The following is a 19,629-nucleotide window of genomic DNA, read 5'->3' on the forward strand; positions in this document are numbered from 1 at the left end:
CAGATGAGAGATCTTACCTTCTTTTACACGTGAAACAAATTTTTTGCCAAAATTAATAGGAAGCTATCGCTTTCCATTAGTCGAACTCAAGATTTCGCTGCATATATAAGTCAGCTGACAAACATGCAAAAACTTACGCATCTTCACAACGGCAGGAGGCTCACCAGCGATGCCGTTAGTAATATCTGCCCTTAAGGAATATCATCGATGGGCAAAGACGCTGTCATTCCTCATTAAAATGTAATCTCTCAAATCCCCAAGTTTTGGAAGAAAAGATGCAGTATGGGATCAGAGTAGTCTCATTATTGAAAACACAAAATTCATAAACTGAACAGTTCTACCACGCTACGAAGCATTCATGTGAATTTATTTTCCCTCTGCATCAGATAATTATTGCAAGACATTTTCTACGGCTTTTACTTTCCGGCTGACTTCTTTCTCACTTCACCGAAGGAGAGGCAACCGCTGCAACTTATCTTCCCTTCTTCCCAAGAAACGTGCCTTCTCCCGCCCTAAAGAAAACAGATCGGAGGCGGAGGAGGGCCAGTCTTGCACAGCTCGCGCCGTTCTGCCAAGCCTCGGGCTGGACAGACATTCCTTCCAGGACGTTAGCAGGTCCAGACTGGCCCGAAAAGCCAAACGATGCACTCGGATACTCTGACAGAGCAGTGACAGCCCGAACAACTAATCCCTGCGGGCTGCCTGCAAACGAAGGCTGGTATTAAACCCCGCTTCATAAAGGGCAGGGAAGCCTCGCAGCCTTTCCAAGTGACCTGCCCAAGGAAAAGAGAGGCTTGGAAGCGGAGAACACCTCATGCTTACACCTCTGCTTATTCTTTGAAGCCAAAAACCGCCTGCGAACAAAAAGGGGCAGACCCGAGAATCACACTAAATACGATGTAACCTACAAAGAGAGGCTCAGGACGCAACCAGGGACGCCTTGCAAGACAGGAAGGCGACGCAAGGGCTACGGCATGCCACCGGACAACCCGCTTGGTATTTGCTGGCCGCCCTTGAACCCTTGTGTCTGCAGGTTCAAGTCCTAAGCTGCGTTGAGCTATTGAAGGGCCGAGCTGGTCTCCAGCGGGAGAGCACTCGGCGTTGAACTCCTTGCCGCGTTTTATCCCCGGAGAGCCGCGGCGCGCTCCGGGTGGCTGGAGCTCTCCGAGCGCCGCGCGGAGCCCCATCCCGCTGACCCTGTGCGCCGAGGGACTACAAAGTTCACCGCGAGCACCTCTTCGGTCCTTACCGAGCACCGTAATCGTGGTGTAAATCTCCTGGGGGGGATCAGTGTAGAGCTGGCAGAAGTACCTTCCCTCGTCAGAAATGGAGACGTTGGTCAAGGACACCCGGAGCTCGCTGTTGGAGAAGTTCACCAGCTGGAACCTGCTGTCCTTCAGCGCTGCGGAGCAAGCACACCCTCAGTGACTGCGAGGAGAGGTGCAGCGTCCCCTCTCACCGCACAACAAAGTCAAAGGGCTACAAAACCGGCAGGAGCATCTAGACGAGCATCCCCCGGGGTCCCGACTGCAGCTTCCACCCTGCTGCTCGCCTTTACGTCTGGACCTACAAAACCTTTCTGTTCTCACATCGTCACAAAGAATCAAGACAGGCAAATCACCGGGGACTGTATGGAGTCTTTGGACACCGTTTTATTATCAGATGGCTTAGGGACACGTAGGTAAACTGCTTATTGTGAAAATCCACTTCTACATGCACCCATTTCTGACTGTATGCAGTCAGTGGACTCGGGACAGCATGAAAGATAAAAGAATTGGGAAAAGCATAGTTTAAAACGCGTTTCCTGACCGGTAGCGGCTGTCCAAATGCTTTTAGGAGTTTGGAAACTGAGCATTTTGCATCTTAACCAGCCAAACACAAGGGCCTCGAATACCGGCGCAGGCGGAGCGAGCCAGCCCCCGCACGCGCCCATCGTTAGATCGTACCACGCCTCGGAAGAGAGCGCGGTTTGCCGTGCTTTTCCACAACGCTGGGCACGACGTACCGCCGCGTCCCGTCCCCGTGGTGACGTTAACGCAGCCAATTTAAAGCGTTTCATCGCAGCTACCGCGCGCTGTGGCGTTGTCACCACAGGAAACAAAGCCAGACTCATTCACTGGACACGGCAGTGACGGGAGATTTTGTTTTGGTTATACAGCAGCACAGATTGTCTTGAAATTTGCAGTCTTCGAACCAAACAGATTACCTCTGAGAACACTGCACTGTCTCGGCGTTGCCCTATTCAATTTGTTTGTGTCAGCTAAATATTTGGCACTCAATTGCAATTCACCCTGAATTACTGCAATCAATTCCTATTGCAAAGTAAGACGGTCTGACTTTTAAAGGGGACGATCAAGGTTTCAATTAAGGAGAAAGATTATGATTGCCTGTCTCATCTACCCTCTAAAGAATTGACTAGACTTTAAGTGCCTAGCATGACATTAAAAGAAGAGATCTCCGCAAATGCTTTCTCCCGAGCGCAAGCGAGGCGCAGGAGAAGTTGTTATCAAACAAGGAAAGATAAAACTTACGTCTGAAATCTCTGAAATAAATCGTTTGTCTGTTGGGATTGAGGAGCTGGATCACCGAGTCGTCGCTGTTCTTGACCCGGCAGCTGATGGTGGCGACGTCTCCCTCCACCACCGTCACATCTTCGGTCACCAAATTCTGCCCGTCACCTTAAAGACAGAGCGAAGACGAAACAGCGAAGTCAGAAACGACGTCAGCAAGTTTCAGTTGGAAACGAAAAGCTCCGCACTGCCACGCGCTCAGCGAAACGCGCCCAGCGGCACAACCGAACGCTGCCAAAACCACCCTGGGTTCTTAACCGAGCAGCCCACCTGAGGAAGAGCTCGCGTTTTCGGCAGGGGGAACCGCGGGCAGGCAACGGAGGAGGATCAGCCGGCGAGTCCTTCCCCCGGCTCCTCCAGCCAGCTGGGCTTATACGGAAGCGGGACCCTCGCCCTTTTGCCCCCCGCCCTCCCCAGTAACTAAGCAGACTTACCTTGCGCAGCCACGTTTGGCTTTCGCTGGGACTGATATTCGTTTCGCCGCACGGACGCAATTACCCGCACGACAAACTCAGAACGGCAACGCCAAGCAGCACAAATACGCACCTTCCCCCCCAACCCTACCGGCCACCGCTACGTTACAGAGGGGCGACTGGAAGGGAGCTCTGCGATGGGCGTAGAGGAAAAAGGACCCGTCTGTGGCTAGCTGCCTGTAAAACGACCACCGTACGGCCTCTTCATGGAGCGTGCTTTTTATTGCGAAGAAGCCATTTTACCCGGCACATTTGCTGCTGTATCTGAAAGCGGGACCGAAGGCAGAGGACGAGGGAAAGATCTCCCCGGCCGCCACCCGCCCCTCCGCGCTTTAACGCTCGCGCCGGCCCCAGGGGAGCAAGTCCCACGCCACGCGCACGGAGACGGCAGAAACGCGCTTCCTCTCTCAACAGATGAATTTTGTTAAATTACCTTGACAGAACAATTCGCTGTAAGAAGCATTTATCCTTTGACTTGAGCAGGTAGACTTTAGGGAACCGGTTTTCACTCACTCTGCGTAATCAGTAGGCACTATTAATGTCCAGAGGCAGGAAAAGAAGAATTCGATGCAATTATGCTGTGGGAGCCTTGTAATCACTTACAGGTCATCACCTCGAAAACTCTCCTCCTAACGAATCGAATCATTACATCACACGCACGCCCAGAAATCGGCTTCACGTGTTAAAGAATGCAGAGGACGGGAATCTGAAAAAAGCGCTTTGCGTTTCAATTTTTCCCTAATACCAGGAATCCCGTCAAGATGAGAAAGCGAGCCGGAGGAGCGCGGAGCCAAGGCAGGACCGGGGACCGCCACCGAGGGACTGCAGCCAGGGGAACGCCAACCGCAGTCCCTTTCGGGAGCGACTTAGGTCTGCTTGCGAACCACACAGGCGTTCCGGACGAGGCGGCGAAGCAAAGCGGGAGAAATTGTGAAACTTGGATTGCCAACTTGCCAAGGGAAGCGAGGGTGCGCGGGCACCCGGCCAGGGGCTGATCAGCAGCTGCCTTTGCACAGAGACCGGCAGGGAGACGGTCCAGCTCCCAGGTTAGCCGTGAAAAAGGCAAAAATGCACGATTTTGATAAAGTTTGCAAACAGTAAATCTGGGGGTGTTATTTATACTCTCGTTTTCTCTCGCCTTGCACGGTCTCCATCTTTCTTTCTTTCTTTTTGACTTACTTTTATTACTTGACGTGCCTTGGAAATAAATGTTTGACAAAAAGTTTGCATCGTTTGGAAAGAGAGAGACTGATAAATCGTCAGACACCTTTCCACGCCTGATGGCACCGACTTGAAGTCTCGGCACATTTTTCTGCCCTCTTGGTATAAATTTTGCTTCTCCAGATCGATGAACTTTGAACAGGAACACGGAAAGCTGTTATCAAACAGAATAACAGCTGCGCCAGACGCGAGTCCCCCAGGCCCGTCGCAGGAGGCACCAAGAGCCCGTCACGGACGTTTTCCTGGCTCCCGCTCCGCTCTCTGCAAGCTGATGCTGCTCCAATCCCTCAGCACTGAAGACGAGCGTCCAGCCACCCCGCCACGCTACCAGTACCCTTAACGTAGCGTTCTTGAACGTTTCTAACCGCCGTAATACGCGAGTTTATCAAGTACGATAACCTACCGATCAAAGGTGGGGGATGCAGCCGTGTTACTTATCAAAATAAACTCAGCGTCGGTGTGGTGTAAGACTTCATACGCAGGCCAGGGCGTTTAAAGCTGATTAAAGACAACTGCGGGCAGGACAACCCATTAACGTACGTCGCTGCGCCCATTCCTGCGTACCGGACCTAGCGACTTAAGCACTGCCCCGTGTCCCCCGCAGCGCCGGGGCTGCAGGCACGCGTTTCCCCTTGTGCGCTGGGGGACAGGTCCCCAAAGCCATCGCCCACGTCCCGACGGCGCAGACCCCGACGGCTGTCAACGGAAGAGCCACCTCGCCTCGCTGAAGAGCCACCACGGCCGGGTCACAGCGGCGCAGACCCGCTCCTTGACGGCCGCAGTCAGGCTCCAGCGGAAACGACGTTCCAGTATCTCAAGAGCGGCGCAAGCAAAAATAGGAAACGTTACTAACTGCTTCTGGGGAATAATTTTGTCAAACCCATTCAAAACAGGGTTCTTGCACAAGGATCAGCTCGATACGTTCTCATAAACGCGATATTCACTACAAATCATTAACAAAGCTATTAAGATTCGATTTCCATCTAAGCAGTTATTGCTAGCATATTTTTTTACATTTACTTTAAAAGACTCAATCCTATTTTCAATTCATTAAACTGTTCCTTGCGTTTACTGAATTTTACATCAGCTTAGAAACCTATTTGAATTAATAAGAATTACAGTAGAAGTAATTTAGAAATAAATTATTTGAAGTTCAAGCCACTGAAGCTTTTCGCTCCGGGATGCTGCTACGTCAAGCCCGCTGACTGATGGCTTTCCAAGTCCAGCGTCCCGGTCCAGGCTGGCGTCAGGATCCCTCTCACGACGGCGTTTCGTCTCCCCGCGGGCCCCGGCAGGGTGCACGCAAGGACACGCCGGACCCGTGGCCCGACGCAGCCCGCATCTCCAGCCTCACGGACTTCGCGTGTTTATTCTGAATCAAAGGGCGTCTAATCCGGCCGTTGTCTGCAAAGCTCCCCTTGCTCTGCTGACCTAAATTTGCTTGCTTAACTGAAAGCACCAGACCGTACAAGCTGACGCTTCGGGGTATCTGCATTCATATCTGCTCCCGCTTACCAAGACAAGGAAGTTATTCCCGTGAACAGCATCAATTACAAAACTCTAAATTAAATAAAAATGCAACGTGAAGTGAGAACTCTCTAGACCCATCTTCGCGTCAACGTTTCAGGAAGTTTCTTGGTAAATATTTACTGGCAGCACGTAAGCATTCTGAGGAGCATTAAAGTAGACACATTTACAGCATTACAATACGTCGTAACAGAAAAGGAAAGATTGGGGCGGGGGGGAATGAAGTTTCGGGACCCAGCGTAGGATCCCAGAAGCCGAGAGAAGCAAAGGAAAGCCACGCTTGAAAACCAGCTTGAACCCACCTGGCAATTAGCAATGCTGGGGGGCAGGGCACGAGCGGGGCCAAGGGGGAAAACCCCCCCAGAATTACACGGGAACGGACCATACAAGCCCCCGCGCGTTGTCCTTGTACTAGTCAAGAGTTTCTTGTCACTAAGTCCAATACAAAGTACGCGCCCTCTCCCCGGTGTTCAACGCGCCTGACGGACAGCCGCCGAGACCCGACTCGGAGTTGCGATCATCTTGGTCTCGAGTTTAAGGCATTGCCTTTGAGGGAGCGGAAAAGGAACGTGGAAGAAGCCAGCCTCCGAGGCGGGCTTCCGGGCGAACTGCCGCACATATGCAACATACGTATACAATATTAATGAGCGAGTATAATAGCTGAAACGGGCATCTGCAGCGCAAGGGGAAGGAGAAGAAAATGCTATGCATGTTTCCTTTATTACCCAAAGCAACTCTGTGGCCTGATTTACTGAATCTCTCTGTGCAACGTAAAAAACGACATCGTATTTTAGGCTTACTGGAAGGGGGGTAAGACGGAGGGACGCAACGCCTGAGGAACGGCTTTGGCTGGAACCTATACAATTAATTTTTGCACTTGTCTTTCTGCCTTAGACCACTGCAGCCTGTGCTTTTAAGACTGCAAAGACAGACACGGGCGAGCAAACTGTGCTTCGAACAAGTTCCTCTTAGCTGGACACGGCCCAGGGACCTTGGCTCATATGCAGCGGTCACATTTAAAATCAATTCTTTCTCCACTTGTAGCACACCAGGGTAGAGCGAAACGTCAGGGAGAAAAGAGGGAAAGATTAAAAAAACGTGCTTGTGAGCACGATTCTTCAGTTTCTAAGCAAACATGAGCCACGGGTACGCCGTCACGAGCAGCGGCACTGCCGATTCAGTGTACAGGATACTGACACAAACGCTTTCCAAGGAAGAGTAATTTTCACCATACCTGAACTATGTAAGCCCATAAACTTAAACAAAATTCCTCTTAATAAATTGAGTCAAATGAAACAACCCAGACAGAGACACAGACTATTTGTTCACGTGCTCGAGGAAAAAAATGACACCGTGATCAATCCACGGAATTAATGTAATTTGAACGTCAAAACTCATCTATCAATTTCAGCTACCTAAAAGGAATGCGGTGGTTAAACAACCGGCCGAAGTCGAGACAAACGTTAAGCAGGTTTTGTAAGCACCCAGCAATCCAGCTCCTCCAGCAGCTTTGCCTCCTCGTCGCTGCCTCTCCTCCCCGCGCAGTTTCCGCGCTCTCTCCATCCATCACGCAGATAGCAGCCTTTAAAGCGACCATCACGAACCGTCCTTTCGGGAAGGCGGCGGGAACCAAAGAGACTTTTTGTCGTGATCAGATAGCGGAACCTTACAGAGCAGGAGGAAGAAGGAAATCAAATGGCCGTTTAATTTCTCCGCGGAGTTGCTTCAAGGAGGGAGAAGAGAACTGACAGCGCTGTGCTGGAAGAAGTTGCTGGAGCTCAGTGCATCTGGCCTCGAAGTCCTGGGAGACCGTTTTAAAAAGCTACAATCGTCACACTTGAACTTTTGAGAAGAACGGACAATCCGCTCTAATTGCGTTGGCGAGAAAAGGCAATTGCTTTTCACAGAGTTAATTTCACAACATCTTTTCACGGGCGAAAGAACGCCGACAATTTTAGATCGGGCTGCCTGCAAAATATACGCACGTATGCATGCGAGCGCACGACGCGGCTGTCATCACGCGCGAGCGCTGCCGCAGCTGAAGGGGTCCTGCACCGGTGATGAAGAGGACCGGGTCCGGCGCGGGAAAGTAATGCTTCAAAAACACACGCCGAAACCCCGCCTGCGTTCCTCAACGCGTGTTTGAAGCATACGGAGACAGGGACGTTGTCATCCACTCGCGTACAAAAGCTTACTGTGAGCACTTCAGGGCGAAGGGAAGGCAGGAGGGAAGGCAGCCTGCTGCGGCTTATACCCGCGCGCAGTCCCTAACGGAAACCCTCTGAGGCCACCGAGGCTGGAGCCACGCGCGGCCCCCTCCGAACAAGCCTTCTTTTAATTTGATCCTCGACCTCACCGCAAAATTTTGTTTTCCACCAAGACTTACAACTAATGCTTTGAAACGGCAACTTTCTCTTCCGGTAAGACCTAAGTACCAGTTTTGTGACCCTGAGTCAAGTACGTCTGAGGTTTTCCTGCATTCAAGCAGCTCTTATTCCCTCTTCAACATCATCTCCGTGGCCAGCAACCGACTCAGCGTGGCCAAAGTGCAACTCCGCTTCCCACGGCAAAAAGCTCTTCAAAAAAAGTAACGGCGGCAAACGAGCAGGATTCTCAAAGAATCTCATTTTCAAGTTTGTCCTGCTGTGCAGGTCTGTCATCTCCACGACACCGCTGTTCAGTTCTGCCCGGTGGAAATCCCCGTTCGCCGAGCACCCAGAGCGATAGCTGCTCTCCAGCAAGGTGCCGCGCTGCGGCCTCGGAACCGCACCGAACAGATCCTGCGGCAACGACACGAAGGGAAGGGGATATCACAGCTCAACTTCTCTCTCTGAAGCTTAGACTACAGCAAATTGATATGGTATGCTCACCTCGTACTAATATTTTTACTTTCAAATGTAACGTGTCTTATTCTTCCTAAACCATCAGTACCGCGGCTCCGTAAAAACACAGGTATCGCCGACGGCTAGTGGAGCGCGCTGCCCGTGAAGGAACTACTCCTTGGCGACGCACCGTGCCTCCTACTTCCAAAGCAGAGAACAGTTCTGCACAAAGGTTTATCGTTTCTCAGGAGAGGGAACGGCAACAGAGGCGGAGGCACCAGATTCGAGCTTCGTACCGTTATCACCGGAGCCAAGACCGACACCGACCTCGCCACGTGGCCCCAGAACCATCGCACCTAGGGCGAGGAGCTTGCTCACGGCTTTGGAGGACCAGTCGTGCAATCCAAGTGGATCCCCGCCAGCGATGCCGTAACCGGCACTGGCTGCCACGAGGCTTCCGCTCTCTACGGCGAATTTCTGCGCGTTTCCCTGATGTTGTCTGCGGGGACAAAACCGCTCCTGCCGCTCGGCATCCGCAGCGCCAGCGATTTCATCTTCTCGTCACACGCTTTAGTCAACCTCTGTAATTGCAGGGACCTATCTCCCCTCTTTCTCAGTACATATTTTAGCAGGCTCACGCACACGTGTGAATGCTTTCAGCACCTTTCAGCAGCGACGCGCCCGGCGAGGCAGCCTCCCCCCGTCCCCAGCTCTCACAAGCTACAGCTCACGCTTCCCTGCCGAATTACTCTCCTCGTTTCAGAGAGAACGCGCGAGATTGTGCTAAAAATTCCTTATTGTGGGGAGCACGTTTACGTTATGAGACATACACTTCAGAAAAATATACTGCAAATTCAAGCAAGTTGCGCACGGCTATTAAATCGGTGGAGAAAAAAAGGCTATAGCCACCTTTATAGCTTTTCTTGCTTAAAGAGGAAGAATAAAAGATGACAATAGCTGCGAACTGACACCAGAGGCTGTATTTACTTTAAACATTTGTGAAATTCTGCATGATGAAAACGGCATTGGGGAATTCTTTCTACTGGTTTGTAACCAAAATGGTACAGGGAGAGAAAACAGATGCGAGATGCTGCTAAAGCTACAGAGCCGGCTACGCGCAGCTAGTCCGAAGGGAAGCAGCTCCTCCGCTCAATCGCGCTCCCCCCAAATTATTCCAATGCTCGGCGTTCCTGAGGCCGGAGGCTGCCGGGCGCCGGGAGGGCCCCGCTTCCGACCGGCCCCCCCGCAGAAGGAGCCCTCCAAATCCAGGCACGTCCCGGCAGGAACGCGAATCGAAGAGAGCGGGCTGGCGGGGGCTCCGCACAAACCGGTTAGCCCAACCGGTTAGACGAGAACAAACCGGTTAGCCCGCACCCCATCTAACGATCGAGGTAAAATATTTCTTTTGATCTTAAGGTTTTCCAGCCTAAAGCATTTCCTGACCTCCCGGTGTCCGTCAACGCCGCTTCACCCCCTCCCCTCGCATTCCTGCCGTTACCGGTAACCGCGTCGGCGCAGATTTATGATCTCTGTCACCTGTGCTGGGATTAGATGTCGTGCTTGTCTTTCTATTACCCGGATACTGATAGATAAAATTCCGCGGCCATACATCGCCTGGCCCTTCAAAGGTTACCGTTGGCGGATGCCGAGGATCAATACGGATCTTATCTGTCACGGACCCGGGGGGGCACGGCAAACGAGGCTCCCGGGAACCAGGCGGGGAAGAATTCGGCACGGCTCGCGGCGTTAGTGCCGGTTTTGCAACAAAGCCTGTTGTTCTGCAATGCTCAGGTTTTTATGCCACATTTCTAACCAAATCTTGTGACAGAAAGCAATTTATAACAATTGCCAGAAATTTAGTCTTTCGGAGTACGGCCATATTTCAAGTTAACGGGTTCAGACCGTTTGAAGGAGGAATCCTACGAGTCACGCTTGCCACAACGGAGCTTCTGATGGCTAAAAGCGCACTTTACGTGTTTTGCTGCCGTGGCTAAGTTGGAAAGCTGCGTGCTACATTCTTCCTGTTTCAGAACTAATTTCTTAACCCATTCGACAATTCTCAAATAAAAGACGTTGCTGCAGCAGCTTTGTACTTTATTTATACATCTATCTGCCTGCGTAGGGATGCTCAAACAGTTTAACTAACTTTCCAGAAGAACAGCTTTCAAGAAACAGGAGAAGCTGATCTCTTGCTTTTATTCTGGAAGCTGACAGTCCGTTGCAAGACAATAAAAGGTCGCTTATTAACAGACTGCCGTGCACTCGTAAGGTCAGAGGTTTATCAGAGCGTCACCCGAAGGACGTACATCTGCGGGAGCACCGCTCCTGCTGCCGTACAGGGGAGACACAGGAGACCTTTTTGTGGCAGGGTTGAGAACGGGAGGCAGGGCGAGGAAGCCACCCCCCGAGCGATGCCGGTGGGCTCTGAAGGGGGCTCTCGGGGACGCTAAATGGAGAAGCGAGGAAGAGCCTGGAGGAGCGAGCAGAAGTGCAGCGAAAGGCAAAGCTGTGCACAGCCTCAGAAGGAACGCAAGGCAGGTACCTTTCGCTCGTGGTCCTCCTCGCACTCAGCCGTCACTGCAAGCCGTCATCCGTCAAGGACACCACCTAAAATCCAACACTTCAGTCTCCCGACCATTGCTCGGAAGCAGCATCAGCAAGGGAGGAGGAGTGCGACAACAGAAGATGGTCCCAGCAGACTGCTGCCTCCATTCGGTGTGTTTAAATAATACTCGGTTAGGATCAACGCTCATTTATTATTAATGTTGCCCTAATACAGAATTCCTCATCTGCATTTTGTCTTCCAGCTACGTCGCTATCAAGGACACGCGCTGCCTACACCTGAGGAAGGAGACCTTGATTAATCCGGGGCTTAAAACGCAGGTGGAACTTCCTCGCTCTGTCGTGACTTGTTCCGTTAGGAGCTGAAGTGTGACGTACAGCAGGTTGCTGCAGGTAAGAGGAGGGAGCGTCGATGAAATATTCGCTGTTCACAGACAACGAGCGCGTTCAGTACGTTCACGTTATCAGAACAACGGTATTTAACAGGACCGGCTGCCTTGCGGGGGGCTGAAGCCGTGGCAGCCTCTGCTGAAACCCTCAGCACGGAAGGAGAGAATTTACGTGTTCGCAGGTTTGTCACCCGCACCGTCACCTCTATTTCTGTACTGTAGAGGCCGGCAGCAGCCACACGCTTCGGATTTAGCATGGCACTGGTCACACTCGGAATTGGCAAGCGTCTCTTTGGAGGAGACTCGCCCATCTGCTCTCTCTCCACCTTTCCCCGCGGCCGTCAAACCTGCGCTACCAAGGGCATAAACCAGGTACCGCGGCCGGAGAGCAGATACGGCGGGGGGCCTTCCCCGCACCCTCCGCACGCGGCCGCCGGCGGGGAGCGCGCGCAGGGATACAGGGCAGCCCGACCCTTCGGCGCCGGACGCTCCTGGCGACGGCCAAGCGTTCTGCGAAGACGCCCTCGCTGTTAAAGTCCGTTTTGGCACCCGCTCAATTCTTCGACGCTACAGCACCCGCTCTCGGCGCAACGCCCACGCCCCCCCCAACGCCAATACGGATTAGTCAGAAGGATGGGATTTTCCAATAACGAGGAAAACTGTTTCAAGTCAGATGATGGGTTTCATTTTACTCTAATGAGCAGATATGTCTTATATCCATAGCTGTAACCCATTTCTCGCAGATCTTTTAACATCCCTTTTTTCTTACTGTCAGTAGCATCTGTCACAATGTGCAGCTTAATAATCTCTTTTAAACCCAAGAAATCTTTATTTCCATAAAGCACCCAAGATGAATTTTGATCAACATCAGCCCCATCTCCTTCCTAAAGAAAGGATCTCCCTTAACTGCCTGCACATCTAAGTTAAAGCCCTTCTGAAATCTTTAGTTCCGCCACCGCAATAGGCAAGAAGTAAATGACAAAATAAATAACAAATGCGCGAACCTGTGGAAAATGTCCTGAAGCACAATGGGGTAATAGATAATAAATTGGAATACAATGTTTTTCTTGGGGTATTCTGGCCAACTCCCATTCTTTGGCCAAGATGGCATGCAGTCAGCTTTAAATTACACCACTTTTCTTGCTGCATTATACACAGAAGTTATTTTGTAAGCCTTTAATAAAACACCCGCAGAACTTTAATCCAAAGTGTGTACTGTTACATAAAACGAGAAGGCAAAATATCCACCAGCTCAAACAGCCGGGAGCTTGTACACCTAAGCTACCCCTCCGCGTAGAAGCCCGTCAAACGCCGAACGCACAAGGATGAGCTCTCCGCCACGGATTAAGCTGAGTTTATATTTTGCCCTTTGAAGTTAATTCCCAGTTTGCAGTCGCGGCAGAAAAGCCGATCTCGATTCCCACTGAAATACCAGCTTTCCGAGTCGCTTTGCTCACACGCGCGCTCTGCCCGCCCTTCGTCGTCTCGGACGAGAGCGCAGGCGCTAACGTCACCATCCTGGTCGGGGACATCCGGGACGCCCGAGGACGCGCACCGCGCCGCTGCTCTCGGCCAGATCCCAGGGCGCAAACCCACCCTCCCCGCGCAGCTCGGGGGGACCGGCCCCTCCAAGAACCTTTTCCCCACCGCGTCCAAACCCGGAGTGAAAGAGGTCCTTGCACGAGCCGTCGGCGTGCTTTGCTTTATGGCTGAAATGGGGAGATGCCCCCGCTGCACAGCGACCAAACCTTTCAGGGCTCAGCGCAACGCTAAAGATTAAGACGCAACCTGCCTCCTGCTTTGCCAGCCTCTACAATTCAGGCATTTAGTATTTTCCAGGCCTTTTTCCCCCATCATAAGGCCAAAAATGCTGCTACTATGTTTTACAGTAAGAGCTGGGTTTCTAATGGAAGCTGTTGATTGCAGTTGCTGGAGGCTTCACCGAAATGACAAATATAACTAGGCTCAATAAAATACAATTAAAACCGCCACCACAAGATGGAAACGGCTTTAGTGCAAAAAGCAAAACGGAATTATAAAATGCTCTGTCTTCCCAAATACGCAGCCTAATTCGGGAAACCTAAACTACTCCCTGATGCGCCTGCCCAAGGAGCGCCGGGAGGTTAATGCGATGGAGCAAAGGAAGAGCGTTACCAGCGGCACGGGACGCCGGGGCTAACCGAAGCGGCAGCCCCGCTGCTGCCTGCCCAGGGCCGGGCCTGCCGGCAGCTCGCCCGAGCCAAGCAGACCACGGCGGGATGCACCGTGCCGCCTTTGGGAGCCCACGCCGGCCAGCTCGCCGAGCGGTTCGAGGGCAGAGCACGGTCTACGCTTCCGCTCAGTCATTTTTACGACCCCGAGTTTTCCCGCACGTCGGGAATCCGCAGGCCCTCGGGATTTTGCATTTCTGCTGCAGCGCCCGCGCGCACGGGGGCCAACGAAGGGCAGATCCTTGGCCTCAGCAGCGAGATGCTCACGCGGCACCCGTTCGGTTTCCCCGTTCTCGATAGCCGCGTGTTCCCATAAAAGAGCCGAGAAAGTTTCCACTTCACCTCTTTACTGAAGTTACTCTGCTGCCGTTCAGCGCTTCAATATCCACGCAGCAGCCGTACGCGCCCCGTTCGATGAGGAGGGGGCCCTGTGTTTAGGGGTCTCTTCCCTTTCCTTTCCTTCTTCTTTTAAGCCCCCCTGCTTCAGGTTTTTTCAGAGGTTAGAGACGAGGTCTTTTGTCAAAGGGAAAATGACAGACGCCATCGGCGAGGGTTACGCAGCCCCCAAAAACAGGGGAAAAAAATCTCAGCAGCAGCATTATGATCAACGTGAGAACTCCTTCCAATTTATACTTCCAAGAAAGGATAAAAAGGTAGGTTATAACAAAAGCCTTTAGTCTAGATTCCCGATCAGACACAATGATGAATGCTAGCCTAAAGGGCAACATATTTATAAGTTTTAAGTCTCCTGCAACACCAACTGTCCTGATTCATCCCTGCGATAAAGGCAGTTCTGAGAGCTATTTTACCATATTTACTATTTTACAGAAGAGGAAGAAAAAATGTGGAATCAGCCCTCAATCTGCCACCCATCGGATTTATAAATGTTAGTAAAAGACCAATACTAGTGTCTTCACACATTAATCTACTCGCTGCAGATTCCGCACGTCCCCCCCTTCAGCCTCCGCCCGGTAGTTCTTCCAGGCTCGGGGAAACAGAACGCATGTTTGTATTTTTTTTTCCCCTTCATCTATGGGATTTGCTTTGTCTAAACCCATGAAAAGCAGAGAAAGGGCAGATGCTCCCGAACCCGTTACTGCCTGCCGCCAGTGCTCTGCCAGCCGAGTGGAAGGCACAAAGCTCTGATCCCGTGTTTATTTTTAAAGATGCGGCTTGCTTGATGCACACTCATTCTTCACGCCTTGTTTTCAACAGAGAATCCGTGTCTGTTTGCTGGCTACCGGGACAAAGTTGGAAGGGAGGGAAAAGACGCGGTATACGGCATGCACAAATAAAGCCATGATTTTATAAGCTGTGGTAGCCCACCCCCCCTTACCGCCTCTAGAGTTACGGCAACGAGACCCTAAAAGAAACACAGGCATAGCGAGAAAGACATCGTTTCTGGACGCGGTCCTCATCCCACCTCGCTCAAACTAGCGGGCGCGCGTTGCGCCCGGGCCCCTCTGACGCTCGATCCGGCCCGCGGCAGGCGCGCCGGGCATCGCCGCTGCCCGTGCCGCCCCACGGGACCCGGGGCGTCGCCGCTGCCCGCGGCTCGGCAGCACCCACCGCGGCAGGAGGCAGGCGAGGAGAGACAGGCGCAGCCCTGCCGCTCGCCCAGCCTTCCACCCCCAGCTCCAGCCGCGGGAGCCCAGCACCTCTGAATGCAAAGGGCTCCTCGCTTATCGGGTGCTCCGTGAATTTTCTCGCACGTTTCTTAAAGTTGCGGTTGCCTTTTAAAAATGGATCGCATTTAGTTTTTAATTAAGTCTTCATCTTTGCGCAAAAACCCATAGGCCTTGAGGTTTAGATTGTCATTTTAAACAAAAGTAAAATGGTAAATGCCTTTTACATGCAACACCATTAGATATAATTAAGCAACGGGTAAAGCATACATCGTGCTATAAATGTCATTTAGTTTTACAGTTAAACTCATCAACATTTATCAAAACACTGCCTCAAGAAAGAACGAGACAGCTACAGATAGCGACTTCAAGTCGCTGCTGTCTTTGAAGCCGCATGCTCCAAGGCAAAACTGCAGCAAGAAAAGCTTTCGCATTTCGTATTTTCACATTTGGACTGAAACATTAATTTTCTGCTGCGTTCCTGTATACGGCAGGACGGGCGAGGTGTCGCTGTCGGGCACTAACGCCAGGGAAGGGACTCCAGGCGCAGCCCCAGACGCAGGGGCCCGCCGAGCAACCGCAGCCAAAACCTTGACAGCGGTCCCAAACGGCGAGGCCACCGGTAGCGCTCCTGCCCGAACAACGCCTGCGTGTCCAGCCCCGCTCCGCAGCCCCGCGGGAGAAGAGGCAGAAATTATCTGCTGGCCTCCGGTGAGCGTCAGCAGGAACCGGCGTGTTTTGCTTTTGCTCGTTAGGATCCTGTTTTGTTCTAGCACCTTCTGCTTTCCCATCCTCTCAAGCTACAATCCTCTCCGGCTGCCAACACAGGGCACGATGGAAAAGCAAAGCCCACAGCCTTTAGGCTGGTGGCAGGGTTGTCGCTGCCTGATGGCAGGATGATGCCACCGCCTCCTCCCTCGGGACAGCGGGACCGTCGCAGCTCCGTGGCGGATCGGGCTGCCCGGCTGGGACGAGGAGCTACGCGACGGAGGCACGCCGACCCCCGCGGGCTTACGTACGCGTGGCGTTCAGGCTGCGGCAGGTAGGAAGGCTAAGATAAAATGACATTTTTGCGTCTGCTTTGTGGTTAAGGGGGCGTTTCAGCTACCCAAAAGGGACGTGGAACTGTAAAGCAAGAAAACCACGAGCAACGTGCATTACCAGATACTGCTGTGCCTGTTCTGCTTTCAAATCTCAACATTTCTTGTTTTCTCCCGAGAAGCATTAAAACATGCAAACTGAGCCCATTAGAAGCAATTTTCAATTTACTGCTCCTCCTTGATATTCACATGGTAAACACCAGCAGGTATCGGCTCCATCAATAAGGATCGCAGGCACCCAGTTGACTGTAAACTATGTCGAGCTCCCTGGCTTTGCAGCTTCAGACAGAAGAAACGGCAAAAGCCCAGATTTGAAACTGATGTTTCATCATTACCCATCATTAAAAAATTACGCTGTTGTACAAAGGCAGAAGTAGCAAGGAGCGAAGGTTGAACGTTCCTGCGAGTATTTATTAATTCTCCCTTTCTGCAGTTGTGTAAAGGAGTGTTTTTAAGGGGGAGAGGCTGTCCTCCCCCGTTTCTCCCCACTGCCCTGATCCGCGTGGCATTCCGGCTCTGCGGCAGAAGCAACCGTCTCTTTGCTCGCACGTCTCCTTCGCGCCCGTGTTGGCAAGGCAACAGGCATCGCAGGGCTTCGGGGAACTCGCTCCCGCCTCTGCGCCCGGAGAGGGGAGCAGGGAAGGACCGCAGCGATCAAGCGGTGCTTTAACTGCCTGGGTTTCGTCTCGCTTTGCCTTTGTACCTTTGCGGAAAGATTTGACGCCGTTCCCGGCATGGGGCTGCCGTGACGCTTACAAGGAGCAAGCCGGCAGCCGGTGACTGTTCAGAGCAGCCATGAGAAACTGTTCAGAGCAGCCACGAGAAACTGTTTGCAGCCCTTTTTGGAAATCACAAACACCAGTATGAAAACCGGGTTTTTGCCAGGACTCGAGCAATTACTACCTCAGCCATTTGGCTCACGCCTTTGCCCATGCTGCCTATCTTTAGACAACCTTATTTCCGACGGGAACGCGTCCTGTGGCTAGCAATGGCCGTGAAGCAAAAGTGACAGTAGAGAGGACCCGAGAACAGCGAGAGCTGCGAGGTGCTCGCCGCCTTTGGGAAAAAACCCCAAATCGGTGAAAGTGTCCGAGAAACTCATTCTTCCCCCAGCTTGTTTTGCCCTTTTGCTCCTCAGGGGAGCTTTCTGCGTCTCGTCCCGCAGCGTCCTCCCGTGCTTGCGGGAGGCCCTGGGCTGGCAGTCCGTGGAAGGGACGTCCTCAAGGGCAGCGCAGGCAGGGAGGACAGCAGGAGGAGACGCTCCCTGGGCTGCTCATTCGCCGCGTTTCGAAGCTCAAAGACCAGGCTTCGGAGATGAAAGGAGTTTGGTCAGCACAGATTTGTACCCGCTGCCAACAACCCTCCTCCTGCCCACCCTGCAGCATGAAAACTACTATAGTAGAGAAACCTCGTGTCTTCCAGCCCGCTAAACTGCCCTTAAAAAGGAGGGGGGTACAGATTTACAGTTACAGCTAGCTGGAAGTACAGCCAGAGATCTCGGAAATGGACACGATATCCTAGCACCAGTCCTCTGGGTCACCTTGTTGTAAAATTGTGTGCAAATACAGAGCGACCACTTCACTAAAAATCTATCTTCTTAACTGCCTGAAACTGAATTTAAAATGCACGTATGCAGCGCTCCTATCTGTTCGCTATTCGGAGTTTCTCCTTTGGCTTTACGATAAAAGAATGCAGGAAATTATAAGCAACCTTCCCCTCAGCCCGGAAAAGGGAATTAATTACTGCGAGCACAAAGTCAGCGTTATTCCAATAAACGAATGCAATCCATTCAAGCACTGAAAAGCAAGGAAAACATCCTAGAGGCTTGATACCTTGCTAGCCATTCATATCGTGTGCCGACGTGGATATTAAGGAACAGCCGTGCCCAGGACTATCACAAAGCCAACATTATCTCTCCCGTTATTAGAATTAAATAAAGCCTCTCCTTCCCTGCATGCAGCACCAGCGTGGCCAGGATTACAAAGCACCCTCAGAAAACCTGCAGCTTCTTGCCGCGCCTGGCTTCACGGTAGGGTTTACTTCTTTTAGCCGGGATTAGATGATCGCAAGGATTAGCGACAAAGTTCCTCGACGCGACAAGACGCAAATACGCGCTCAGTGCCACCTAAAGCGGCCTGGTGCTGTGGATCGGCTCTCAGAAACTCTCTCGAGGAGCCCAGCGTGGGCACAAGAGAGGGCTGCTCAGCCGGAGGGGTTCGCCGGTCTCCGGTCACTCACGTTCCAACACCGGCTTTTCAACCTGGGGTCCTGCTTTCCCCTCCCCGCTGCTCTTCCCCTTCCCCCCTGCAAAATCCCATCTCCTCTCCGGCACCAGCAGCCAGATGAACCCGATGAACCGCTTCTGTGCTGCGCTTTTGCACAACGCCGCGCTCTCGTGCCGCGACTCCCCAAGAGGGAGCAGCCTCTTTGCGCCGCGGCTTTCGGGAACCCCCGGGTCAAACCGCTCGGGTCGGGCAGCACGAAGCTCGCACCGAGCGCTGCTGCGGCGGCGGGGAGCCTGCAGAGGAGCCTGGCCCGGAGAGGACAGGGGCCAGCAGTCAGTCAGGGGAAGCAAGCAGACAGGCGGCACGTAAATGGCCTCCCCTCTTTTTATTCGTAAATACAGAAATTGTTATTTCAGAATCACACCCTCTCGCAGCTTATCTTTGTGCTCCTGTTACCGAAGTAAGCACGGTCACATCGCTCTGCCGACTCGTCGCAGGAGGGACAGGAGACCTTTCACAGCTGTTGCCAACAGCCGCTGAAAATCTACTAGACCTTTGCTTAGCGCTCCTTGAAAGAACGACTTAAATTCCACACGTTCTTCACCATTCTTTTCTCAACCCCCAACAGCTTGAAGAGGTCCCTTTATTTTGGCCAACGTTTAAGGGGCCGTAAGGCTGACCCCCCTTAGCACATCACGGGTGAAGATTTAAAACGCAAGACTCATTTTTAGAGGACGTACTCTACAAGGAATAACTCAGCAGCACAGTCATGAAAGTTTGCATTTCCAGCAGCTGACTGTTTTATTCAGGAGCTGCATTTGCATCCGAGAGCAAGAGAAATTCCCCCCCTGCTTATCACTTGCATTTAAAAACACTTGATAAGAACCCCTGTAACTTATAGTAAG

At 52.2% G+C, this 19,629-nt stretch overlaps 1 protein-coding gene across 4 annotated transcripts in view; it reads right to left on the reverse strand.

The window, feature by feature from the left end:
* Positions 1-19,629, reverse strand: part of CADM1 (cell adhesion molecule 1) — a 173,521-nt gene that overhangs the window by 49,959 nt on the left and 103,933 nt on the right. For all 4 annotated transcript variants that reach the window (XM_075521187.1, XM_075521186.1, XM_075521185.1 and 1 more), the window contains exons 2-3: positions 2,532-2,678; positions 1,250-1,402 (exon numbers count right to left, since the gene is read on the reverse strand). In XM_075521187.1, the coding sequence (XP_075377302.1) occupies positions 1,250-1,402; positions 2,532-2,678 (300 nt within the window). The remainder of the gene's footprint in view (positions 1-1,249; positions 1,403-2,531; positions 2,679-19,629) is intronic.

This window comes from Mycteria americana, chromosome 19 (assembly GCF_035582795.1).
Source record: "Mycteria americana isolate JAX WOST 10 ecotype Jacksonville Zoo and Gardens chromosome 19, USCA_MyAme_1.0, whole genome shotgun sequence".
Taxonomy (NCBI): Eukaryota; Metazoa; Chordata; class Aves; order Ciconiiformes; family Ciconiidae; genus Mycteria; species Mycteria americana.